The 19,782-nt window shown below is 30.5% G+C and overlaps 2 protein-coding genes across 4 annotated transcripts in view; both read right to left on the bottom strand.

Annotated features, from left to right (window-relative positions):
* Positions 1-1,152: 1,152 nt before the first annotated feature.
* Positions 1,153-12,763, bottom strand: LOC145331613 (uncharacterized). Of its 2 annotated transcripts, none has more exons than XM_080176379.1 (22): positions 12,624-12,763; positions 11,219-11,276; positions 9,494-9,732; positions 9,360-9,391; positions 8,988-9,120; positions 8,890-8,920; positions 8,381-8,455; positions 8,185-8,300; positions 8,027-8,089; positions 7,688-7,947; positions 7,196-7,528; positions 6,704-6,873; positions 6,452-6,489; positions 6,332-6,348; positions 6,205-6,242; positions 5,745-5,886; positions 5,645-5,691; positions 5,327-5,426; positions 4,813-4,955; positions 4,502-4,642; positions 3,226-3,306; positions 1,153-3,066 (listed from the first exon to the last, which is right to left on the bottom strand). In XM_080176379.1, exons 1-22 carry the CDS (start codon positions 12,735-12,737, stop codon positions 3,032-3,034), a joined length of 2,406 nt encoding a protein of 801 aa, XP_080032505.1. In that variant the 5' UTR covers positions 12,738-12,763; the 3' UTR covers positions 1,153-3,031. The 2 variants fall into 2 exon arrangements, with proteins under 2 accessions (XP_080032505.1, XP_080032504.1); XM_080176378.1 differs by having other exon boundaries at positions 1,153-3,089; positions 12,624-12,762.
* A 1,733-nt stretch (positions 12,764-14,496) lies between these two features.
* LOC145331797 (protein Star-like) overlaps positions 14,497-19,782 on the bottom strand; it is a 9,828-nt gene continuing 4,542 nt past the window's right edge. The window contains exons 8-15 of one of the 2 annotated variants that reach the window (XM_080176637.1): positions 19,565-19,647; positions 18,739-18,806; positions 18,375-18,425; positions 17,224-17,337; positions 16,502-16,556; positions 16,240-16,279; positions 15,160-15,242; positions 14,497-14,602 (exon numbers count right to left, since the gene is read on the bottom strand). In XM_080176637.1, coding sequence (XP_080032763.1) covers positions 14,507-14,602; positions 15,160-15,242; positions 16,240-16,279; positions 16,502-16,556; positions 17,224-17,337; positions 18,375-18,425; positions 18,739-18,806; positions 19,565-19,647 — 590 coding nt within the window. In that variant the 3' untranslated portion in view covers positions 14,497-14,506. The remainder of the gene's footprint in view (positions 14,603-15,159; positions 15,243-16,239; positions 16,280-16,501; positions 16,557-17,223; positions 17,338-18,374; positions 18,426-18,738; positions 18,807-19,564; positions 19,648-19,782) is intronic. The other variant, XM_080176638.1, reaches the window with a different exon arrangement.

Here is a 19,782-nt window from a genome sequence, read left to right as displayed (position 1 = left end):
AAAAAGTAAATAATAACAAAATCGATACAATTTTTTGGCCCAGTTAAAACTTGAATTAATCTTTTATTTTACTATAAGCTGAAAGCTGTCTATAATACGATGATTTAAATATCTATTACCTAATTAAAAGTGTAGAATTCATAAGTGTCTTAAGGAAAAGTATATTAAGAAGATCTATATAAGAAAAATGTATTTAAAGATTTGTATTAAATATTGCAACTGTTTTCTGTCATAAATCTTTTTTTTATTTTTCCATTCTTTTAAAAAAAATGTAAAAAAAATTATATTAAATATTTCTTTGTTATGTATATAAGGAACTTTTGATGTTAATAAAATTATGTAATTAAGGCCTAACATTTAGGCTTACTTCATGTAAAATTTGAAATGTCTATTTTTTATGTATTATAGAAAAATATTGAATACTCAGCTTTAGATTTAAGGTTTTAAACTTTCATGAAAAGATTTTGTAATATTTTAGAGCACAAAATGAACAAATTTCTTCTTTGTAAATGCTATTAAATAGTATAATAGTTTTATTTAAGATCAACATCTATAATGTATATTTGTATAAATAATGATAAACTTTATGTATAATATACTTTAATATTATGAAAAAATATAAATAATAATAATTAATATTTAAAATAATGTTTATTCAATGAAGGACCAACAAGAAAGATAAAACTGCAAATAAAAAACATTGAAATTTCATGTTATTTACAAAAGCGTTATATATAACAAAAGCATTTTATGAGAGGATATAAAAGTAGGGGGGGATTTATAGAATTTTTAGCAAACAATGATAAATTTATTGCTGTATCAAACTCAATCAATTTGAGAGAAAAAAAATATTTGTTATGGTTTTTCATGATTTCGAGGGACAACAATTTGTCAACTAAATATTATTTTATATCTATTTTGCTTGTTGGTTATATATATTTCCTGGTTTAAAGTCGACCTAGAAATTCACAATCCAAATTTTTTATTTGGTATATAAATAGACAAAGTTGGTGGGTGAAAAAACATATATGGATTGGACAAAGTGACTCAAAAATCAGCCTTGTGTCGTCATAAAAATGAGGAATTATCCATCTCTTTTTTTTTGGTTTTGTTTTTAACTGAAAATAAAAAGGCTCAATAATTAAAATCCAATTATCAATATTTAATATTTATTCATGTATAAAATATATAACATAATGATTATAAAAGTAGGTGTAGATAGATAAGCAATCACATATCAAAATATTCATTCACATCTGTATACATCTAATTTGTATGCAAGGCATCTGTCAATCCAATATTCAAATATTCTTCTAGAAAAAAAAGTCAAGTATGTAAAATGAACCTCCTCCCCAAACCAATTTCGTTCCCCCAAGATGGGCTCCTATTAGAGTTAGAGGTCTTGGAATTTTGGTTTGGTTTCCTTTTCACTTAATGATAATTTGATAAGAGATCAACAAAAGTAATTTTTCCATCTCTCACTCTTGTTTTAAGTACTCCCATACCCTTACTACTACTTATAACCAGGAATTGATTAGGACATCTTAAACTTATAATAGTCCTTTTCTTAGACCTTTTTCTAAATTAATATTGATATTTTAAGATTTTTTCATGCAAAATGCAAGATTTATCTTAATTTTTCTTGTGTTAATTTTTTCACATAGAGCATTTTTTGTTACTATAAACCAGATACCTATCATTGTTGAGTGGTTTAAATACCCCAAACTCACTTACATGATATCAGTAAAACACTTATCCCAAGTTCATTTGCGTTCTCCATTACAGTAACTTAATTTGGGACACCTGCCATACTATGCAACGGTGAGGTAATAAACAGTAGCTCCCATATTTTTTTGTCATATTTGTCTAATGTACTTTTGCTTTTGGTCTTTTTCTGAATTTTTACATATCATAGTACATTCTCTATAGTACATTCTAATGCGCATGATTCAAATCTTTTCAATTGGTCCACTATAATTATATAATTTTCATTTCTATTCCACCCTATTCTGTGTTACTACTTAGGTCCAAACACTAAGAAATTATGGCTACTATACTCACATCATGCGACCAGGGGCCTATAAGCTTTTTTTATTTGGAGGGTGGTAAAACTTTTTGAAGGGGGGGGGGGTAAAATGGCACGCAAAGCGAGCCGCAAATTTTTTTACCTCCCCCAAAATTTTTCCCTTTGGGGTAAATTTTGCTAAGGGGGGGGGGGGGGGGTTCTGTTGCCCCCATAAACTGTTCGGGGGATAATTACACCCCCTAAAAAAATTAGCTCCCGGGTAAAATTTTTTTTTGTGGGGGGGTAATTTAAAAATGTAAAAAAGTACCTAATAATAAAGTACTATAAAATATTTAGTAGTATCTCATTCCTATACATAAAAAAAACACAAAAATCAACTCACAAGTCTTGCTAATTCTCCTTTAAAGTGTAGCTTCAAATAGGTCCTTGTAAGGTTTTTAACTAGTTTTGGGGAGGGTACCATCACCTGGCAGCATGCCAAGATAAATTGCTACTATGATAAAGATTTGATATTTTGATAATTACTGAAATGTTTGATTGATCTATTTATGGAAGGTAGACAATCAATTTTGATTTAAACATTTTTTTCTTAATAATTAGAAAATTTTACTTCTTTGAATAGACATTGTTTAGACACACCCAGTGCATTGTTTAATTAAAGGGCCAATGCAAACTATAACATGTATTTTTATCTTGGTTCAGAACTTTTTTAATCTGTTGGCAATATATGGTCTTTTGATTTTTGGTGGTCTTGATCATGATCTTGAAAGTGGAAGTAATAAAGTGCACGAAGCATGCAGGAATTTTTTTTTTCTCGGGATTATTAATTTTTGGGGGATATTTACCCCCCAAAAAAATTGTTTATCACCACTTTACCCCCTTCCCCCTGGACGTCCTTGACTGCGACCACACTTTTAAAGATAATAAAACCCCAGTTTTATGTGTATCACTCTGTTTATCATGTAATATTTTTAAAAAACAAAACTTAATGTTACTAACCTGATTCTAATCGCCCTTTTTTTCACACAAGCAGCGTAGCCCTTATAAGAAAAAGGTTTACACCCTAAAAAGTAAGATTTAGAAATTAATAAAATACTTAACTTAATTGGTTTCTTCAATGACAAAAGTGGAACAAATTTTAATTGAAAAATAATACTAACATTTCGATAATTCATCTTTTCTGAACTCAATATGGTTACCTGAACGGCAATGATCTAGGGGAGACTGATCACTGGATATTCTATTGTTGCTGCAAATATCAGTAACCTCAATGCTGTATACTAAAATGAAATTAAATATTTAACTATTTGAAACTAATACACATTTTAAATGATTTGTAAGTTTTTTTTCATGATACTAAAATTTTAAATATTCGGATGGACTTATAAAGGAGGTTAGGTCTTGAGGTAACCACCTACTTTTACACCTTAAATTTAAAAATGATCTTTCTTCATTTGAAATTGGCTTAACTAGTACTGAATATGGCCTCCTCATTCTGAACTCTTTTTTAGATACTATATAAAGGCACCAATATAATACACATTTTAAATGATTTGTAAGTTTTTTTTCATGATACTAAAATTTTAAATATTCGGATGGACTTATAAAGGAGGTTAGGTCTTAAGGTAACCACCTACTTTTACACCTTAAATTTAAAAATGATCTTTCTTCATTTGAAATTGGCTTAACTAGTACTGAATATGGCCTCCTCATTCTGAACTCTTTTTTAAATACTATATAAAGGCACCAATAGTAAATATTCTATTAAGACAAGGACTGATAAAACATAGGTGTACTTAGGGTTCATATTTGGTTAAAGAAACCCTGCAAGTTATATACCAATTTAGCTACTGAAAAACTGCTACAAGTAGACCCAATACCCAAAAGAAAATTAGAAGCTTATTTTTGGCAGAAACTTAGGATGCCAGTAACTGATAACATTTTTACAATAAAAACACCCTTCTTAATAGTCAAAATCATTAAAAAAAATTCAGTTTAATTTAAGTTGTGCTGAGAGTGTGAGAATGTCAGCTTTGAACAACCAATCACAGATAAGCATCTGTATTACTTAAATTAGTTTCACTTTTTCCCACTATGATTTTACGCTTACAAATGTAATTTAAACCAAATTTTTTAACAGATTTTGACCATAAAAAGGGGTGTTTTTATTGTAAAAATGTTATCAAATACTGGCAGCCTAAGTTTCTGACAAAAATAAGCTTTTAATTTTGCTTCTAGACGACGTAATTAAATATGGAAATTTCTATCTTAAGCAATGAAAATCTTTCAAAACTTTCATTGTACTAAAAAACATTTTGAAAGGCTTCAATTTTGGGTATTGGGTCTACTCGTGGCAGTCTTTCAGCAGTTAAAGCGGTGTATTTCTTGCAGGGTTCCTTTGTAGTGGAGGACTAAAATTGTTCAACTTTTATGTAGTAGAGCCTATTTTCAGAATGTTCAGAAGTTTATGTTCACCTGAACAAACTGCTGAAGTGTGGTTTGACTCTGATAAATGGTTGGATCCATCAAATCTTGGTATTGTAGTATCTGCTCCAGCTTTTGTCAAAATAGACTTTATGCGTGTATTTTTACCAGAAAATACATATGGTGTTTCACCTAATCAATATTCTGATTTTAAATGGCTTGGTACGTCAATGATATCAGAACATGTCACCATTTTTGATACATTCATAATCAAGCATTATTCATGATTGTTGAAATTAGTTAAGAAGAATTTTTTTTAATTGAATGATAAAATTACTGTAAAAGACTTTTCTCAGTGTTACCTTTATCATTCCTGAAGTCAATATCTTCTCCATAAACAGTTGTCAATTTATCAATTAGTTTATAACACTCATCATTTTCTTTAGCCTTGTTTTGACATGATTCAATTGTAGAGTGGAATGCAGTCAGAACTTTTATTTTTTCTCTAAACAAATTTTTTAAAACTTTTTGTTTAGATAATTCGAATGTTTTTAAATAGATATTAATTTATTGTAATTTATATTTTTATGTAATGTAGCAAGGATTTTAAATTTGTGTGGGTTGATAATCTTATCTTTTAAGCTTATTCAGGTGTCAGAGTAAATATTTTTTACACCTTTCAAAAATGCTTCAAAAAAGTTAAATATTTCAATAAAAAATAACAACAGAACTCCTTGAAAGAGAAGATACACATAGAGTTAAGGCTATTTAATTATTGGATTTAAGCTTTTAGATGGTTTTGATTTCTCTGGCCCCTTCTTAAGTACCCCTTTGAATGCAGAGTCCTTGGATGCTAGTGAATGAAAAAGGTTTTACCCTGTTTTGATGTTAATCTTGTGTTGTGGTTTACAGGTAACAATATGTCCAGCTAGTGTGAATTTTTGGATTTTTAAAAGTTCATGCAGTGCACTGGCCACTTGAAATTTAAAAAAAACGTTCACATAATTAAACCAAAAAAACAAATGTAAATTATTTAGATGTGATACATAAACCATATTTTTTTTACATTTTAATGAATAGAAGTATTAAAGGAAAATTATTTTTTTCTTTTCATGTACTTTTGTTTTTCCCCTTATCTTACCTTACTGTAATAAAAAATATATTAAAATTAATGTTATCTGGACATATACATACCAAAACTTTCTGTGGAATTTTTCAAAAAATCACATACACTGTTTTCTCTAAAAAATGATAACTTAATCTTGGTTAATGTAAACAATTTTTTTTCATTTACCTATCTATAAAAATGTTGATATCATCAATAAACTTGTCTAATTCCTCTGGTGTTATGTTTGTCCCCTCTTGTAATGATCCTACATTGCTGGTATCATGGAACATGACAAGTGCACCAATAGAAAAACAGAGTATCAAACATCCTATATAAAACAACACATCCTGGGACAATGGATATAGAATATGTGGGTATTGTGACAGAGGAAATTTTATTGTCAATTTATGTTGCTAATATAGTCCTCAGATATTTAGCAATACGCTCATCCATAGTAAGAGGGTAAAGTCATACAAGAGGGTAATAATGGGTACATTGTTATGTTAGTCAGCAGAAAAAAAAAACATGGGAATGCACAAGGTTATGCAACAATTCTATATCCTTTTCTGGGACAAAGCCCCTCTTATCTCAAAGTGAATCCAACAGTAGTTGTAAAATTACTTTGTATCTATTAGTTTCTAAATACCTGATATTACATAAAGTGCTGCATCAACGGAAATATATCTATTAAAAAAAATTTATATTTTCATATTCATGCAATTAGAACTATACTTAATTTAAAAATATGTTTAATATGAATAAATTTTGCTCACTTCTTCCATTGAAATCCCTGAAATAATAATGAATATTTAAAAAAAAAAAATAATATAATCATTTTTTTTGTAAAGTAAGCATTTGTCAAAGTTAATGCTTGTAGCTGCTATAATTTTTACCATGGAAATATAACTTTTATGACCATGCATATCTTGTTCTGAAAAAAAACATAGCAAATACACTTTATTCCTAAAATGCCCCAGAAAAATATTTCTACCTTTTAATAACCTATTGCCATTTTAGGTTATACAGAAAATTCGTCACATATGCAGTTTAAATTATTTATTAATAAATAATTTTTTTGATGGAAATTCTATAGAATTTACATTTCATTCTGAACCAAATATTGCTAAAGGCTTAAGTTATAGTACCTGAATTTATTCCTTCTTCTTCCTTCTTGTAAAGAAATGATACCCAGCACTCTCTTGTCCTCAAGAACGGAATCATTTCAAGTGATGAAATGAAGAGGCAGATTCCAATAACCATCCAGGAAACTTTCAAAAGCCCTGAGATATTATTAGACCTTGTTACACAGTCCCACCTGAAAATAGTTTTAACTTCAAGTTAACAAAATGTATTTGATTTCTAAAAAGAATGAAAAAAAAGTAAAAAAAACTTTTTTTGGTAACAAATAGAAGAATTTCTAGGTGTGCTTCATGTATCCCCCTGGCAAAATCCATTTCACGCTGCTGAGAAATTGTTTGAAAATTCTTTTTATTTCAGTATTTATTGAATCTTAGTTTTTATTACAAGACAAGAACAAAAATAAACAGCAAAGACGGCCATTATGTCCAACAAAATATGAACTCCAATCCTAAAATTTAGGATCCTAAATCCTAAAATTTTAGAGCCTTGGCCCTTACCATTGATCTCTTTTTGGGAAAAAGATATAGCTAAGGTTTTCAACAGTGATGATCACAGATATGATAATGAGGCTTACAAACTTGTTTTTCATTCTTGGTTTTGAAAACTTTTCAAACTCTCCATCCTTATGTGCCTCAGTGAGTGCTAAGATAGGAGTAGGATTGAAAAAAACTGTTCTATCAGCCAATGTAATTGGGTCTTTTCTATATTTGTTTAAGAATGTAGCAAGTGCTGGTATGAGAAATAGAGCTAAGCATAAAGATGTTGTTGATACAAGAACTCCAAGTTTCCATTCAAGACTAAGGATAATAATGCTGAGTAGGGTTGCAAATCTGAAATATAATATGATTTTTTCCCCATGCAATTGTAGTCAAAGATTAGAAAATGTAGATATTCTAAAATAATGTTTTGGTAAATAATAGTGTATTTAAAATTAAGTTTTCAATTTTAAATAAACCCAAGTTTATTTGTCTTATATTGTAAGAAACTACCTTGGAATAATATCATAAGTACTTATAATCATAAGTCTAAATTTCAATAGTATGCTTGGTTTCTCTGATATGACGTTTACAATGAAACTACTGAATCCATACTGGATAGCAAAGAATGAAGTGAGTATGCTCTTAATTTCAGTAAAATCTCTTTTCTGAGTTGTATGAAAGCTAGATGGTTCAATGCTATAAGTTGTAAACAGTAAGATCCCACATTGAACTAAAAACTGCATTGATGATTCCAGGGTTAATTCATAAACCTAAAAATAGACAATAAGTTTAAAAAATAGATCTTTAAAACAAGAAATATAAATTTTTCTACTTTAATTAATTATATACTTTTGTTTTCTGATACTTTTTTCTCATATCAAGGTCATCTGGTGAAAGAAAACATCTGAATCCCTGAATACATGATCCTGATCACTAATTTTCATTCAAGTAACACAACACAAATACAATTACATATTTTTAAAATCAGTCTTTAATTTCTGTACAACCTTCAAAATCATAGCAGGCTGATAAGCAAAAGCCACCAAAAGCTTTGTAATGCTTATCTGGTTGTTTAAAATATTGTCAACCATAAGTGATAGACTTGGCAGAATCAGTATGATTACTGAAATAAAAAAAATGCTTTCATTTGTATGTCTCTAATTCTTATTAATAATGGTGAGATGTTCTGTTTATATTTAATACCTGATGCTATAAAACCAAGTGAATACATTTGGGGGCCACCAAAATTGTCATACTTATTACTCTCTATCATGTTGCCTTAAATGATATGACACATAACAGGTTTAATTTCATTTAATTTTTAACAAGGGGGATTATTATTTCACCTATGTTCTAACCAAGACCATAAAAATCTAAAACCTTTTCTTGGAGGCTGTACTGTATTTATTAGTTTTTTTTCTGCAATGTCTTAAAATTCAAGCTTTTAGGGGGCAACCCTTCATATTTATTATGGTTTTTACAAAAATAAAAAATTGGCAGTGGGAATTCTCTTGGGCATGTGTACTCTCCCCCAAAAGAGTTTCCTGTACCTGTAAGAATCTTTACTGGAACGAATTGTCCAGTGGTTAGCAAGATCTTAGGCTGCACACAGACGTATACATAGATATTTTATTGATTGGTATGAATAATACAAGGCTTATTTCAAGCAAGATTACAAAATGCTTGTAACTTATCTAAATAATATTTACTACCTTTTGTCTCCTTATCTTCATAAGATTCATCCTAAGTAAACACAAATATTTACATATATTCTTGCTTTTATCACTAACAAATATTACTACTTATTTACCCAAGTGAAATTTGCCTTTCTCCAATACAATTCAAGCACCATGATATCACTCATGATATCCCAAGCTGGTAAACAAACATCAAGTAAGAAAAACATTATATTACTTAATGTGAGAATTTGCAGCATCCTGAACCTAAAATTAAGAATTAAGATTATGTTTCTAAGGGTTAAATTTTATTCACTTAAAAATAGCAGCTACTCCTTGAAGTTTTCTAGAATCAAAGGGGAATTTTTTGTAAAGGGGTTCACCCACCACATGGAATTTTTTTTAATAATTTTTTTCTGGGCAATTTCTATTGAAAGGTTGAAGATGCCCTTTAGCAATTATTATGTCTATTTTATAGCAGATAAAACAAAAAAAATCAAACTTACTTATCTGACCTTCGCCAGCAACCATGGATACCCTTAAATTTTGAAAAAATTTAAACTAAATATCAATAACTGAAAACAATCATTAGGTACTACAAATTTTGAGATATGTGCTATCATAAATAGGTAATAAATACCTTATTGTTGGAATTCTTTGCTATGATCTCATTATTTGAACTCTTTTCTTCATGAAGACTTTTAAGACTCCTAAACTCATCCCCACTAACATTATGTATCATGTCTATGTCATTTGGAATATTAAGAGTCAGTGCTGCTGAATGCACTCCTTCAAATGAATCTTTATTGTGAGAAAACTCATTATCTAATTGAATTATGATTTCTATGGAATCTTCATGTTCTTCTGTTTCTTGATGACCTAAAAAACTCACATAATCCATATATTTCTAATAAATCTTTAAAGAAATTGACTTTTCCCATAAAAATAATTCTTCTGAAGACAACCAACAATTACCAACAGACAGACATATATGAAATTACCCTAAAATTTATACCTAATTAGAGTAGCCATTACTGAGATCTAGTGCTTCAGCATTATCCAAATAAAGTTTTAGTTTGTTAAGGTATAGGGGAACTTGCACCCTTTGTTTTCAGTTAATTTCTGATACAAGGGGGTGGGGGATCATCTTTAAACTGTTTTAACCTATTTTTTAATGGGGGGTCAAAAATATACTAGGACACCTATAGAATCAGACTGCAGAGCCCAAATTTGAATTAAGTCCCCAATAAACTTTTTTTTGGGGGATTTAAAAATCAATTTTTAGTGTTGCTGTAGTCATTTTGACCGGAGCAAAAGCTCTTTTTTTACTTCGGTTAATATTGTGGCTTACAGAACATTTTTATATAATTCACTTTATATTGATACAATAAAAAAAACATTACTCTGTTCATTGGAAATAATTTTTTTTCCAAAACAATTAATTTCATTGAAAAATCTAACATTTACAATAAAACAAATAATTCTGAAGTCTAACCAATAAGAAGTCTTGTTTTATTTCAATTCTTTACAATTCAAAAAAAGAGTGTTTTCACAAAGTGACTTATTTCCAATGTAGTTAAATAATTTTTATTTAATTTAAATGAAAGGAATGAAAACCATTCACATAAAAGATACATACTTTTTAAAATTATTTTAAAAAATAAGTTTGAATAATCTTATTTTATATCACATTTGTATATGTGACAAAAATAAATTTGTTGTATTGCAAAAACATTTGTTGTCATTTAACCCTTTACAGCCATTTTTTATGTTTTTAAAATAAGTGATAGAACACAAACATGTTAATGTTAATTCATTGATATATTACAAAGAATTAATTTTTTAATAAATTAATTTAGATGAAATCCAAAGGCCTAATTTTACTCTATACCAGAATACAATATTTATGAAGCAAAACACTCTAAAAGCTACGAATTTTACCCCAATAAAAAAAGACCTTTTGCTCTGGTCAAAAATGACCAGAGCATCAGTAAAAATTAATTCTTAAATCCCACCAAAAAAGTTTATTAGGGACTTAATTTAAATTTAGGCTCTGCAGTCCGATTCTACTGTTGTCATAGTATATTTTTTATATATGTTTTAAAAATAGGTTAAAACAGTTTAATCAATAGGCTCTTAGTGGGAAAGCACATTAGCTTAGAATCCAATATACACTGAGAACTTATAAGTGAATGTTCCCTTTGTGATTTAACCCTTATTATTATGAAAAGGTATTAATTTTGAAATTCTTTTAAAAAATTTTAATTATTAATGTGTCCAGTTAACCAGAGCTTTTGCTACAAACTGGCAGACAGATGAACAGATGAAAATACCATGCATTAAATTCTTTTTAAAATAAAATTACCTTCATCAACCATTCCACTTAAAAGAACCTGAACAGACTCCTGATTAGGAAATTCTCCCTAGGTGTGTCATTCGATTAGTAGAATAAAAAGAATTGTTAATTAGTATATTTTGATTATTTAGAAACATTTAACAATAAAATGGATGGTATTTTTCCAAAATTTTCTTTAAATAAGTAATAGATGGACAAATTATCAATTAAAACTTTTTCTAGTTAAAGGTCGCCTGCAAGAAATATCACGCATTAACTGCTGAAAGACTGCCACAAGAAGACCCAATACCCAAAATTTAAAGCCTTTAAGCTTCAATAACAAAAAAGTTCTAGGCATTTCAAAATAGCATTTTATGTACAATGGAATTTCTGAAAGATTTCCAATGCTCATAAAAGAAAAAACAATATTAAATTACGTCGCCTAGACACAAAATTATAACCTTATCTTTGTCAGAAACTTAGATTGCCTGTAACTGATTACTTTTTTTCAATAAAAACACCACATTTCATAGTCAAAATCTATGAAAAAAATTCGATTTAAATTGCATTTTTAAACGAAAATCATAGCGGAAACAAAGGGGTAAACTAATACAAGCTTAGCTGTGATTGGTTGTTAGGCTAATTCAGCCTTCTGATTGGCTACAGTACATTAGGTACAACGCAAGTAAAACTTAATTTTTTTTAATGATTTGGACTATAAAAATGGGTATTTTTATTGTAAAAACATAATTAGTTACTGGAAACCTAAATTTATGACAAACATAAGCTTATAATTTTGTTTCTAGACCACGTAGTTTAATTTCAAAGTTTTCAACATGAGCATTGCAATTCTTTCAAAATTTTCATTGTACATAAAATGTCATTTTAAAATGCCTAGAACTTTTTTGTTATAGAAGCTGAAGGCTTCAAATTTGGGGTATTTGGTCTACTTATGGCAGTCTTTCAGCAGTTAAAGCGTGGTATTTCTTGCAGGCTTCCTTTAATACAGCAGCTCCTATACTGTCCTTCGCCCTGCAATAAAAAGTCCTGCAAGGCACTCATAATTCTTACTCTGACTAAAATAAGCATCAAATCAATTATACAATTTTTGTATCTGCAGTTCATTTTAAGTTTAGCTATTACCAAGGGCATTTTTGTATTTTAATTTGAACTGAACGTGTTGCTCCATCCCACAAGCATATTTGGTAAAGTAATACCCAACAGTCAACTAACACTTAAATGAATGACACTTGTCTGGAAATCCTAGATATGCAATTTAATGAGCTATACCATTTTACAGGCCAAAACATTTCCCCTATTCTAACTTATAGAGTCATATGCTGGATATAGCATTATTATGTATCTAGTAATAAGCAGTGTGGTCCGGAGTCTAACAATTTAGACTACTACAGCGGGTTCCAAGTAGAAATACTACCACAGAAATAATGTCATCCTCGGAATCAGACTTGTCATCAACAACATCCTTGGAATCAAACTTGTCATCAACAACATCCTCGGAATCAGACTTGTCATCAATATCATTTTCCATAATCTTGTATATAAGAAAATAAGGAAATAAGTAATATCTTAAAAATGTTTATAAACTTTTAAATCACCCCCAACCCCTCTATGCCCATTATCTTAATCTTTCTTCAAAAACTGAGTTAAAATTACAATTAAATATGTCTCTAGGAGCTTTTACGCAATTGGTAATTACAAAAAAAAATTATGTACGTGCCCAAAAAAATGATGTGAGTATGGGAAACATTACATCTTCTATTACCTTCCCAGCCGAAAAAATTGCGAAAGGGTCGCCAATTTTCGCGAATAAATGGCGAATTCGCAAAACTGATGCAAAAAAAATCTATAAAAAAAATTGGGAGATGATTTTTTTTGTTTTTTGGGGGGGTTTGGGGTGTCCCACCTCTCTCCTAAAACCACCACAGGACCAGAAGATATATTCCCTGAAGAGTAGAATCCAATCGGTTCAGTGGTTACCAAGATATTAAGCTTTAGACGGACGGACAGACATCAAGCTACTTTGTATTATAGCTAAGTTTTGATACAATTGTACATAATTTTTTGCATATAACTGTTAAATAGGATACTGTTTAAAGGAAGGAAATACTTACATATTTAGGATTTTAGATGCTTCACTTATAATATAATATGTTTTCCTAGGAATCGGTATTCCAAAAATCAGATATATAGGATAATTATATCACAGAAATTGTTGTCAAAAAGTTGTTAAAACGTGCGAAAATTCCGGTAACGAACATAAATTTGCAATGCTTTCTAAACCTAACTTATATAGGAATCATAATGCAAAGTTTGAAATGGACAATTCTAACACTCTTAAAAATATGTGATTAGTTAAAGTTTGATTAAAACGAACTAAATCAAAAGTTAAAACTTGACTAATTGATATTTTTGATAAAATTATAAAATAGTTGGTTCTTATCAACTTCCCATTTTAATATAATTATAATTACTTATTGATAAAAAATTATTAAATACTTTTAATTCTAATAAATAGATTTCGATAAACCTATTTCAAAAGGTCATTTATTATGAAATTGTTGCGTTGTCAAGCATACCCCCCCCCCCATGTTATTTTGAAAAAAAATTTAAAATTAAATAAGATGGGGGGGAAGGGGGTAATTTTAATGATGGGAGTTATTTGATCATGGAAAGTAGCAGGTTTCCTCGTATTTTCATACTTCTTCCATTCCTAGTACATGCGGGAGGATCTAAGACTGCGGGACCAATTATCTAACCCTGCGGGGCAATCATAAAGATTTACCTAACCTAAAATAATCTATCAAAAACTACTGTTAAATTATGACGAAACCCGCAATTTCGTTTCCTTTCCATGATTAAAAAAATGCACATGGGGGTCATTTAATCAAATCTCTATCTTGGAGTGCATGGCCGGTTTTGGGGGTCCCCACGCGGTCAACCTAATGATCTTTAGTGTATTCTTAATATGACATTAATCTTTTCGTAATTCGGTATCAAATACTCATTAATGATAAATTTTGTTTGTTTAAATAACTCATGTTATTGCAATATTTTAATCAAATATTCAGAGTTCTATCTATGATAAAATCAACGTAAAACATGTTGCCTATTACAATTTTATTGTCTTTAAGACCGACGAATCAAGTTAGTTGTATATTATACTATTGGCAAAGTGGAATCTTTTTTAAAAATCAGCCATTTAAACAGCAGCCGAATTATTCTAATTTTCCCCGATGACGGATGGACAGACAGGTTAATTAGATTAGCTAAAAAAATATAACAGATAATCAAGATATTCTAATATTTATTGACAACATCTTTTCTAACAAATAAATCATTTTTTATGTGGTCAACTTCTTCTTCTAAATTTATCAAGTCCGTTTCTTCATCAATCTGAAATTTAACCAGGTTGTTACTATCAATATTTATAAAAATACCCAGAAAAAGAGAGAGGGGGGACAGTGGACTGTTTATTACACTTGTCCCAAAGCTTTTTAATAACGTTTTCTTATTCGTTGGATTAACAACTTTTGGGACTTTTAATGACTTTTGATTGGTTGGTTTATTAAATTGAGTGTACAATTGTTTCATCCACTATTGACATTTTTTGTATTGACAAGTTTTAACACGGCACTTTCACACAAAGTATCCATTGAGCACTGATAACGACCATCCCCACCCCTTATTATTGAATTAAATTTAAATAAGGGGAGGTTAGTTTTTGCCTAAGTCTAATCCCTTATGGGGCCTATTCCTGCGAGGCCTAAAACTGCGGTGCCCTAACTAGGCGGGGTTTCTCAAATACCCAAGCAGAATTTTTGGAGATAAGAATAATTTACAGTTTACTTTCCACCACCTCAGAACTAAAAATACTCGCCATAGCTCCAATATTGAGCTCGACCTCCAAGGTTGTAATGTATTTTGTCATCCTTGTTTATTTTAAAAGTTACCTTATGAGCATTAGGTATATGAACATAACCATTTTTATCCATATATTCTATAACATCTTCTAACGTTCCTGGGCTTCTAATTCCTAGAAAGTTATTTTTTTTTTTTCATAAAAAGCATATTTTCTAAATTTAATATTATGCAATACACTTTCACTAGCGGCTACGCATCCTAGATGCCTCTAGGGGGCGTTAAGGTGACAACCCCCTTTTCAATTTGAGTTTTAAAAAGAAAACGTTTTTAAAAGTATTTTTTAGGGACGGTCATTTTATTGGGAGGGTGGAGATAACCTCCTCCAAATTGGACCTTAAGAAGTATCGCTGTAAAGGAGAACCATATCAGTTCTGCGGTTAGTGAGTTCCTTTTCTACAGATTAAAAAGGCTTACTTCTTTATATAACAGGATACATGAATGTAAAGACTAAATTGAAGTGTTTCATATTAAAGACTTGTGAAGAACATAATAATAATAATAATGAAACATTATAAAATCAGTTTTTATTTATCATATGAATCAGTTCTTACTCAAAGTATGACCCAAAATTAAATACCCTACTAAAATCGAACTTAGGTGAAAGGTTTATTCAGGATCCAATTTTGTACACACAAAAATTTGTACAAATTATTTTTTATCCCATTTTACATATAATTTTAATGGGTTTATTTAATAAACATTCAAAATTAGAGATTTTTAGACACAATAAAAACTGTCCCGAATTTGTATTAATTTTGAGGAACACGACTCCAGTGACGTCATATTTTTCTTTCCCGAAAAAGGGAAGGGGGGAAGAAAATCTCTTCAAAAGAGATGGGGAAAACCCCCTTTTCTCCCATCTCTTTTTTCTTTCCCCCTTCCCTTTTTTTTCTTTCCCCCTTTCCTTTTTCGGGAAAGAAAAATATGACGTAACTGGAGTCGTGTTCCTCAAAATTAATACAAATTCGGGACAGTTTTTATTGTGTCAGATTTTTAGAACCAAAAATTATAAAAACTATATTATGACGTATCTTATTGGGCATTTGCCCTTGTACTTTAAAAACTTAAGTACATACTTTGTCATTTGTGTGTCAGTCACCCTTACATACCTAGAAAGTGTGATTCTATACTGATAACTTCAATATCAACCTAAAAACAAATAAAGATTAGGAATAGAACTTTATTTTTTCTTGTAATTTTTTTCTTTCATACTGTTGTACTCTCAATAAGTTGATGCATGGGCGTAAGGAAAACTGTGCACAACACTGAGTTAATTGAAATAAAAATGAAGAAAAAAATACTTTACAAAAAGACTAACAAACCAAAGAACAATGCCTATAGAGTAGCTTTGCATTTAAAACTCTGTTTTACCTTATCCCAAGGAATAGTTTGCAGAACTTGAAATTCTCCCCCCTCAATGTCTAAACTGAGAAAAAGCACGATTACTTACAAATTAGTTGTTTTGCCTCTCATAATCAATAAATGTAAAGAATAGATGTATAACCAAGACAACTATCTGGCCCAAACTGCAAAATGCTTTCTGCTTTTTTGTAGCTATTTCTAAAAACCCAATTGAAATTCGACAAAGGGTCCCCACTCTGTAGGTAGGGTTACATACAGCTCTTGCCCTGTCTATTCTTTTAATTATGTGGTCAAACCCCATTAGACAACCAACCATTTGAGTCCAACTGTGCATGGTAATGAGTTGCACCTGTTTTAAGGTTTAGGCATTCACTCCAACTCAAACTAATTATGTCTCAAACCTGACATTGCAGCAGACTCGTAACCACTTTTAACGTATTTAGTTATAGCGTAGTGTTGAGCCGAGATTCGAGGCTACCACCTTCCAGAAAGTGAAAAAATAGCTGTTTGAAAACAACTGATAAATAAATGTGGGGATTGTTGATTAAATTTAGAGCCAGACCTTTATATTTGATTGCACGGCCTTTGTCTGGAAGTCCAAACTGAGCATGGTAATAAGTCGAGAATCGTCATTTATCGCTTCGTATTTCAGACAGCTTTCCGCAGCTAAGGTCCGGTTCTAATCCCGTGGATTTAAACCGGTTTCGAAGCCATACTGGAAAATGATTTACCTTAAATAATTAACCGTAGGATTTTCCATTGCTAATAGCATGGAGTATAATGGTAGGCACTGGATCCATAGGTCTCCAGTAGCCTCTTCTTTTCTGGTACTTTCTTCATTAAAACTAAATGTTGAAGCTCTACAAAGTGTCCAAAAAAATGAGCCGTGTGACGTCATAAAAATGAGGAATGAGAGAGTAGTAGTGGGAAAGGAAACCGAAACACCTTAAAAAGATATGAATCTATTGACGTCACCTGGCTCATTTTTTCGGACACTTTGTAGAGCTTCCGAAAAATACAATGTATATTCATTATTGACATTTCAGGATTTTACGCAATGAGAAAATATATCCTTAACTTTAACTGATGGTTATGTGATTTTGTCACGTGTCAATCATTATTCGGATCTAGTGCAGTTCACGGTAAAATGTTATGGTCATAACTAAATAATGCACAGTTATTTCGTAGTGCACTTAAATGCGCAAAAAAAACTGATTTTACGCGTTTATTCTTCAGTGAAGCTTTCCCCTGTGCATCATTAAATCTTGTCTATTCCAGATTATTTATTGACCTTATTATGCTGCTTAACACGGTATGCGGGCATGAAATATACATTCAGCCGTTTGAAAGCTGGCAGCTTATAAAGTTCATAGATTTTTAGGAGGTAATCGTTACCAAGAACATTTTGTATTAACTTTTTGTATAAACAAATAAATTGGATCTACTGCAGTTCACGGTAAAATATTCCTGGTAACGAATATTTCCAAAAATATTTGAATTATAAAGGCTGCTAGCTTCCAAACGGCTGAACGTACAGATTATACCCGCACATCATTTTAAGCGGTATAAGAAGGCCTACAAATAATCTGGAATAGCCAAGATCCAATGATGCACAGGGAAAGCCCCACTGAAGAAAAAACGCGTAAATTAGGTCTTTTTCGCGCATTTCTCTGCACAGCTCAGTGAGATAATTATGCATTATTGATTTATGACTATTCCAGATTAATTGTAGGCATTCTTATGCCGCTTAGAACAGTGTGCGGGCATGATCTGTACGTTCAGCCGTTTGGCAGCTTACAGCCTTTAAAATTTATAGATTTTTGGAAATATTCGTTACCAGAAATATTTTACCGAGAACTGCAGTTAATCCAATAAATTGTACCTGTATCTTAGAAATGCTGGCCGCTGATACATGGAAAAACAGGTACTGGAACTAAGAAAAAAAAGGTGCTTTTACTTAAAGTGCCAAACGAGCACTGACCACCTCCCTACTGAATATTTTTTTTTATAGATACTGAACAGATTAAGATCGTGATTTTAGGTAAGCTTCACATAGGTTCTGTGATGGATTTAAGCTATTATATTTTCAGATTTATATGTTCGGATGGTTTTAGGCTATTTTGCTTCCGTTCCCTTCGAAGATAGAGCCCCTAGGTGCTAGGGGCGCAGCCACTAGTATTCTACCGCCAAAATTAAACCATATTTTGTTAGAATTTCAAATATTAGGCAAAAAATGAAACTATTACCTGTAAACTTTTCTATGTTTTGTTAATCCTTTCTTGTAATGTGCTTGATTCGGCTCCAGTATTAACCCCTTAATAGTTATTTATTGCATCGTATTTTAGACATCTTCCCGCGGATATTAAAATAAAAAACTATAAGATTAAAACTGGTATTAATTTTGTGATTTTTATTTTAATATTTGTAAAAAAAATTTCTCTAATACGATGCTATACTTAATTTTTAGTATGTCTGAAAACTGCTTATAATCCAGCGGATATTAATCAGTTTGGAAGCAAAACTGGAAAGAAAATAATCATCAAATAATCACACAAACATGCGGTTATACGAAAACTGATAGAATTAGTTGAAACAAAAAGATTGAATATGTAAAGGATTTTTCTTTAACAAACACTTACACAGACATCTTATTACTACATAGCTATAATGATCAATATCGTCTTCTTGATATACTAAATTTACAAGATGACAACATCCAAAAGTAGCGAAGCACAAACAAACCATAGTTTAACAAAGGGACAATATCATAGGGCAGATGTTCAGTTGTCATAAAAAAAAGACTATGAGAGAATATACAAAAAAAGAATACAAAACCTTATAATTTGTCTTTTAAAGCATAAACGACAGACATTCGCAAAGAAATGTGTATATCTAGTCTCTCTCAAAAAGCAGCTGAGATAATCACATTACCCGCATAGCGTTACAGACTGACTGACGGACGGACAGACGAAGTAAATTGTGGAGTATCTCTGCAACAAAAAAATAAATATATGTATTTTCTGAAATCTTCAGTAAGTTGATTTGCAAACACACAGACATCCAAATACTTACCGTCCAATTGTATTTAAGTTCGAAATACAGAGAAGTTGATTGATCTTCAAAGTCATAGCCACCAGCTTCTATAAAGAATCCATCTGGAAAAAAGAGAGCTATTATATTCAGGTATTTTAAGTGATATGGCCGATGAATTAATACACATCTCCAAAGATGATACACAAAATTATCCCGTAGATTACAATAATTGGTTTAAAAGTTTGGACACTTAACGT

Source organism: Acartia tonsa, chromosome 11 (genome assembly GCF_053477335.1).
Source record: "Acartia tonsa isolate MP-2025a chromosome 11, ASM5347733v1, whole genome shotgun sequence".
NCBI lineage: Eukaryota > Metazoa > Arthropoda > Copepoda > Calanoida > Acartiidae > Acartia > Acartia tonsa.
The sequence above is the reverse complement of the archived record's forward strand: the minus strand, read 5'-3'. Positions and strand labels throughout refer to the sequence as shown.

Excerpts from the sequence above, each read along its gene's own strand:
- LOC145331613 (XM_080176378.1), bottom strand. The coding sequence starts at position 12,737 with ATGGAAAATGATATTGATGACAAGTCTGATTCCGAGGATGTTGTTGAT. Across the intron at positions 8,921-8,987 it reads GAAAGGCAAATTTCACTTGG|GATGAATCTTATGAAGATAA; the intron begins GTAAATAAGTAG and ends GTGTTTACTTAG. Across the intron at positions 4,956-5,326 it reads AAGATTAACATCAAAACAGG|AGAAAAAATAAAAGTTCTGA; the intron begins GTAAAACCTTTT and ends AAATTTGTTTAG.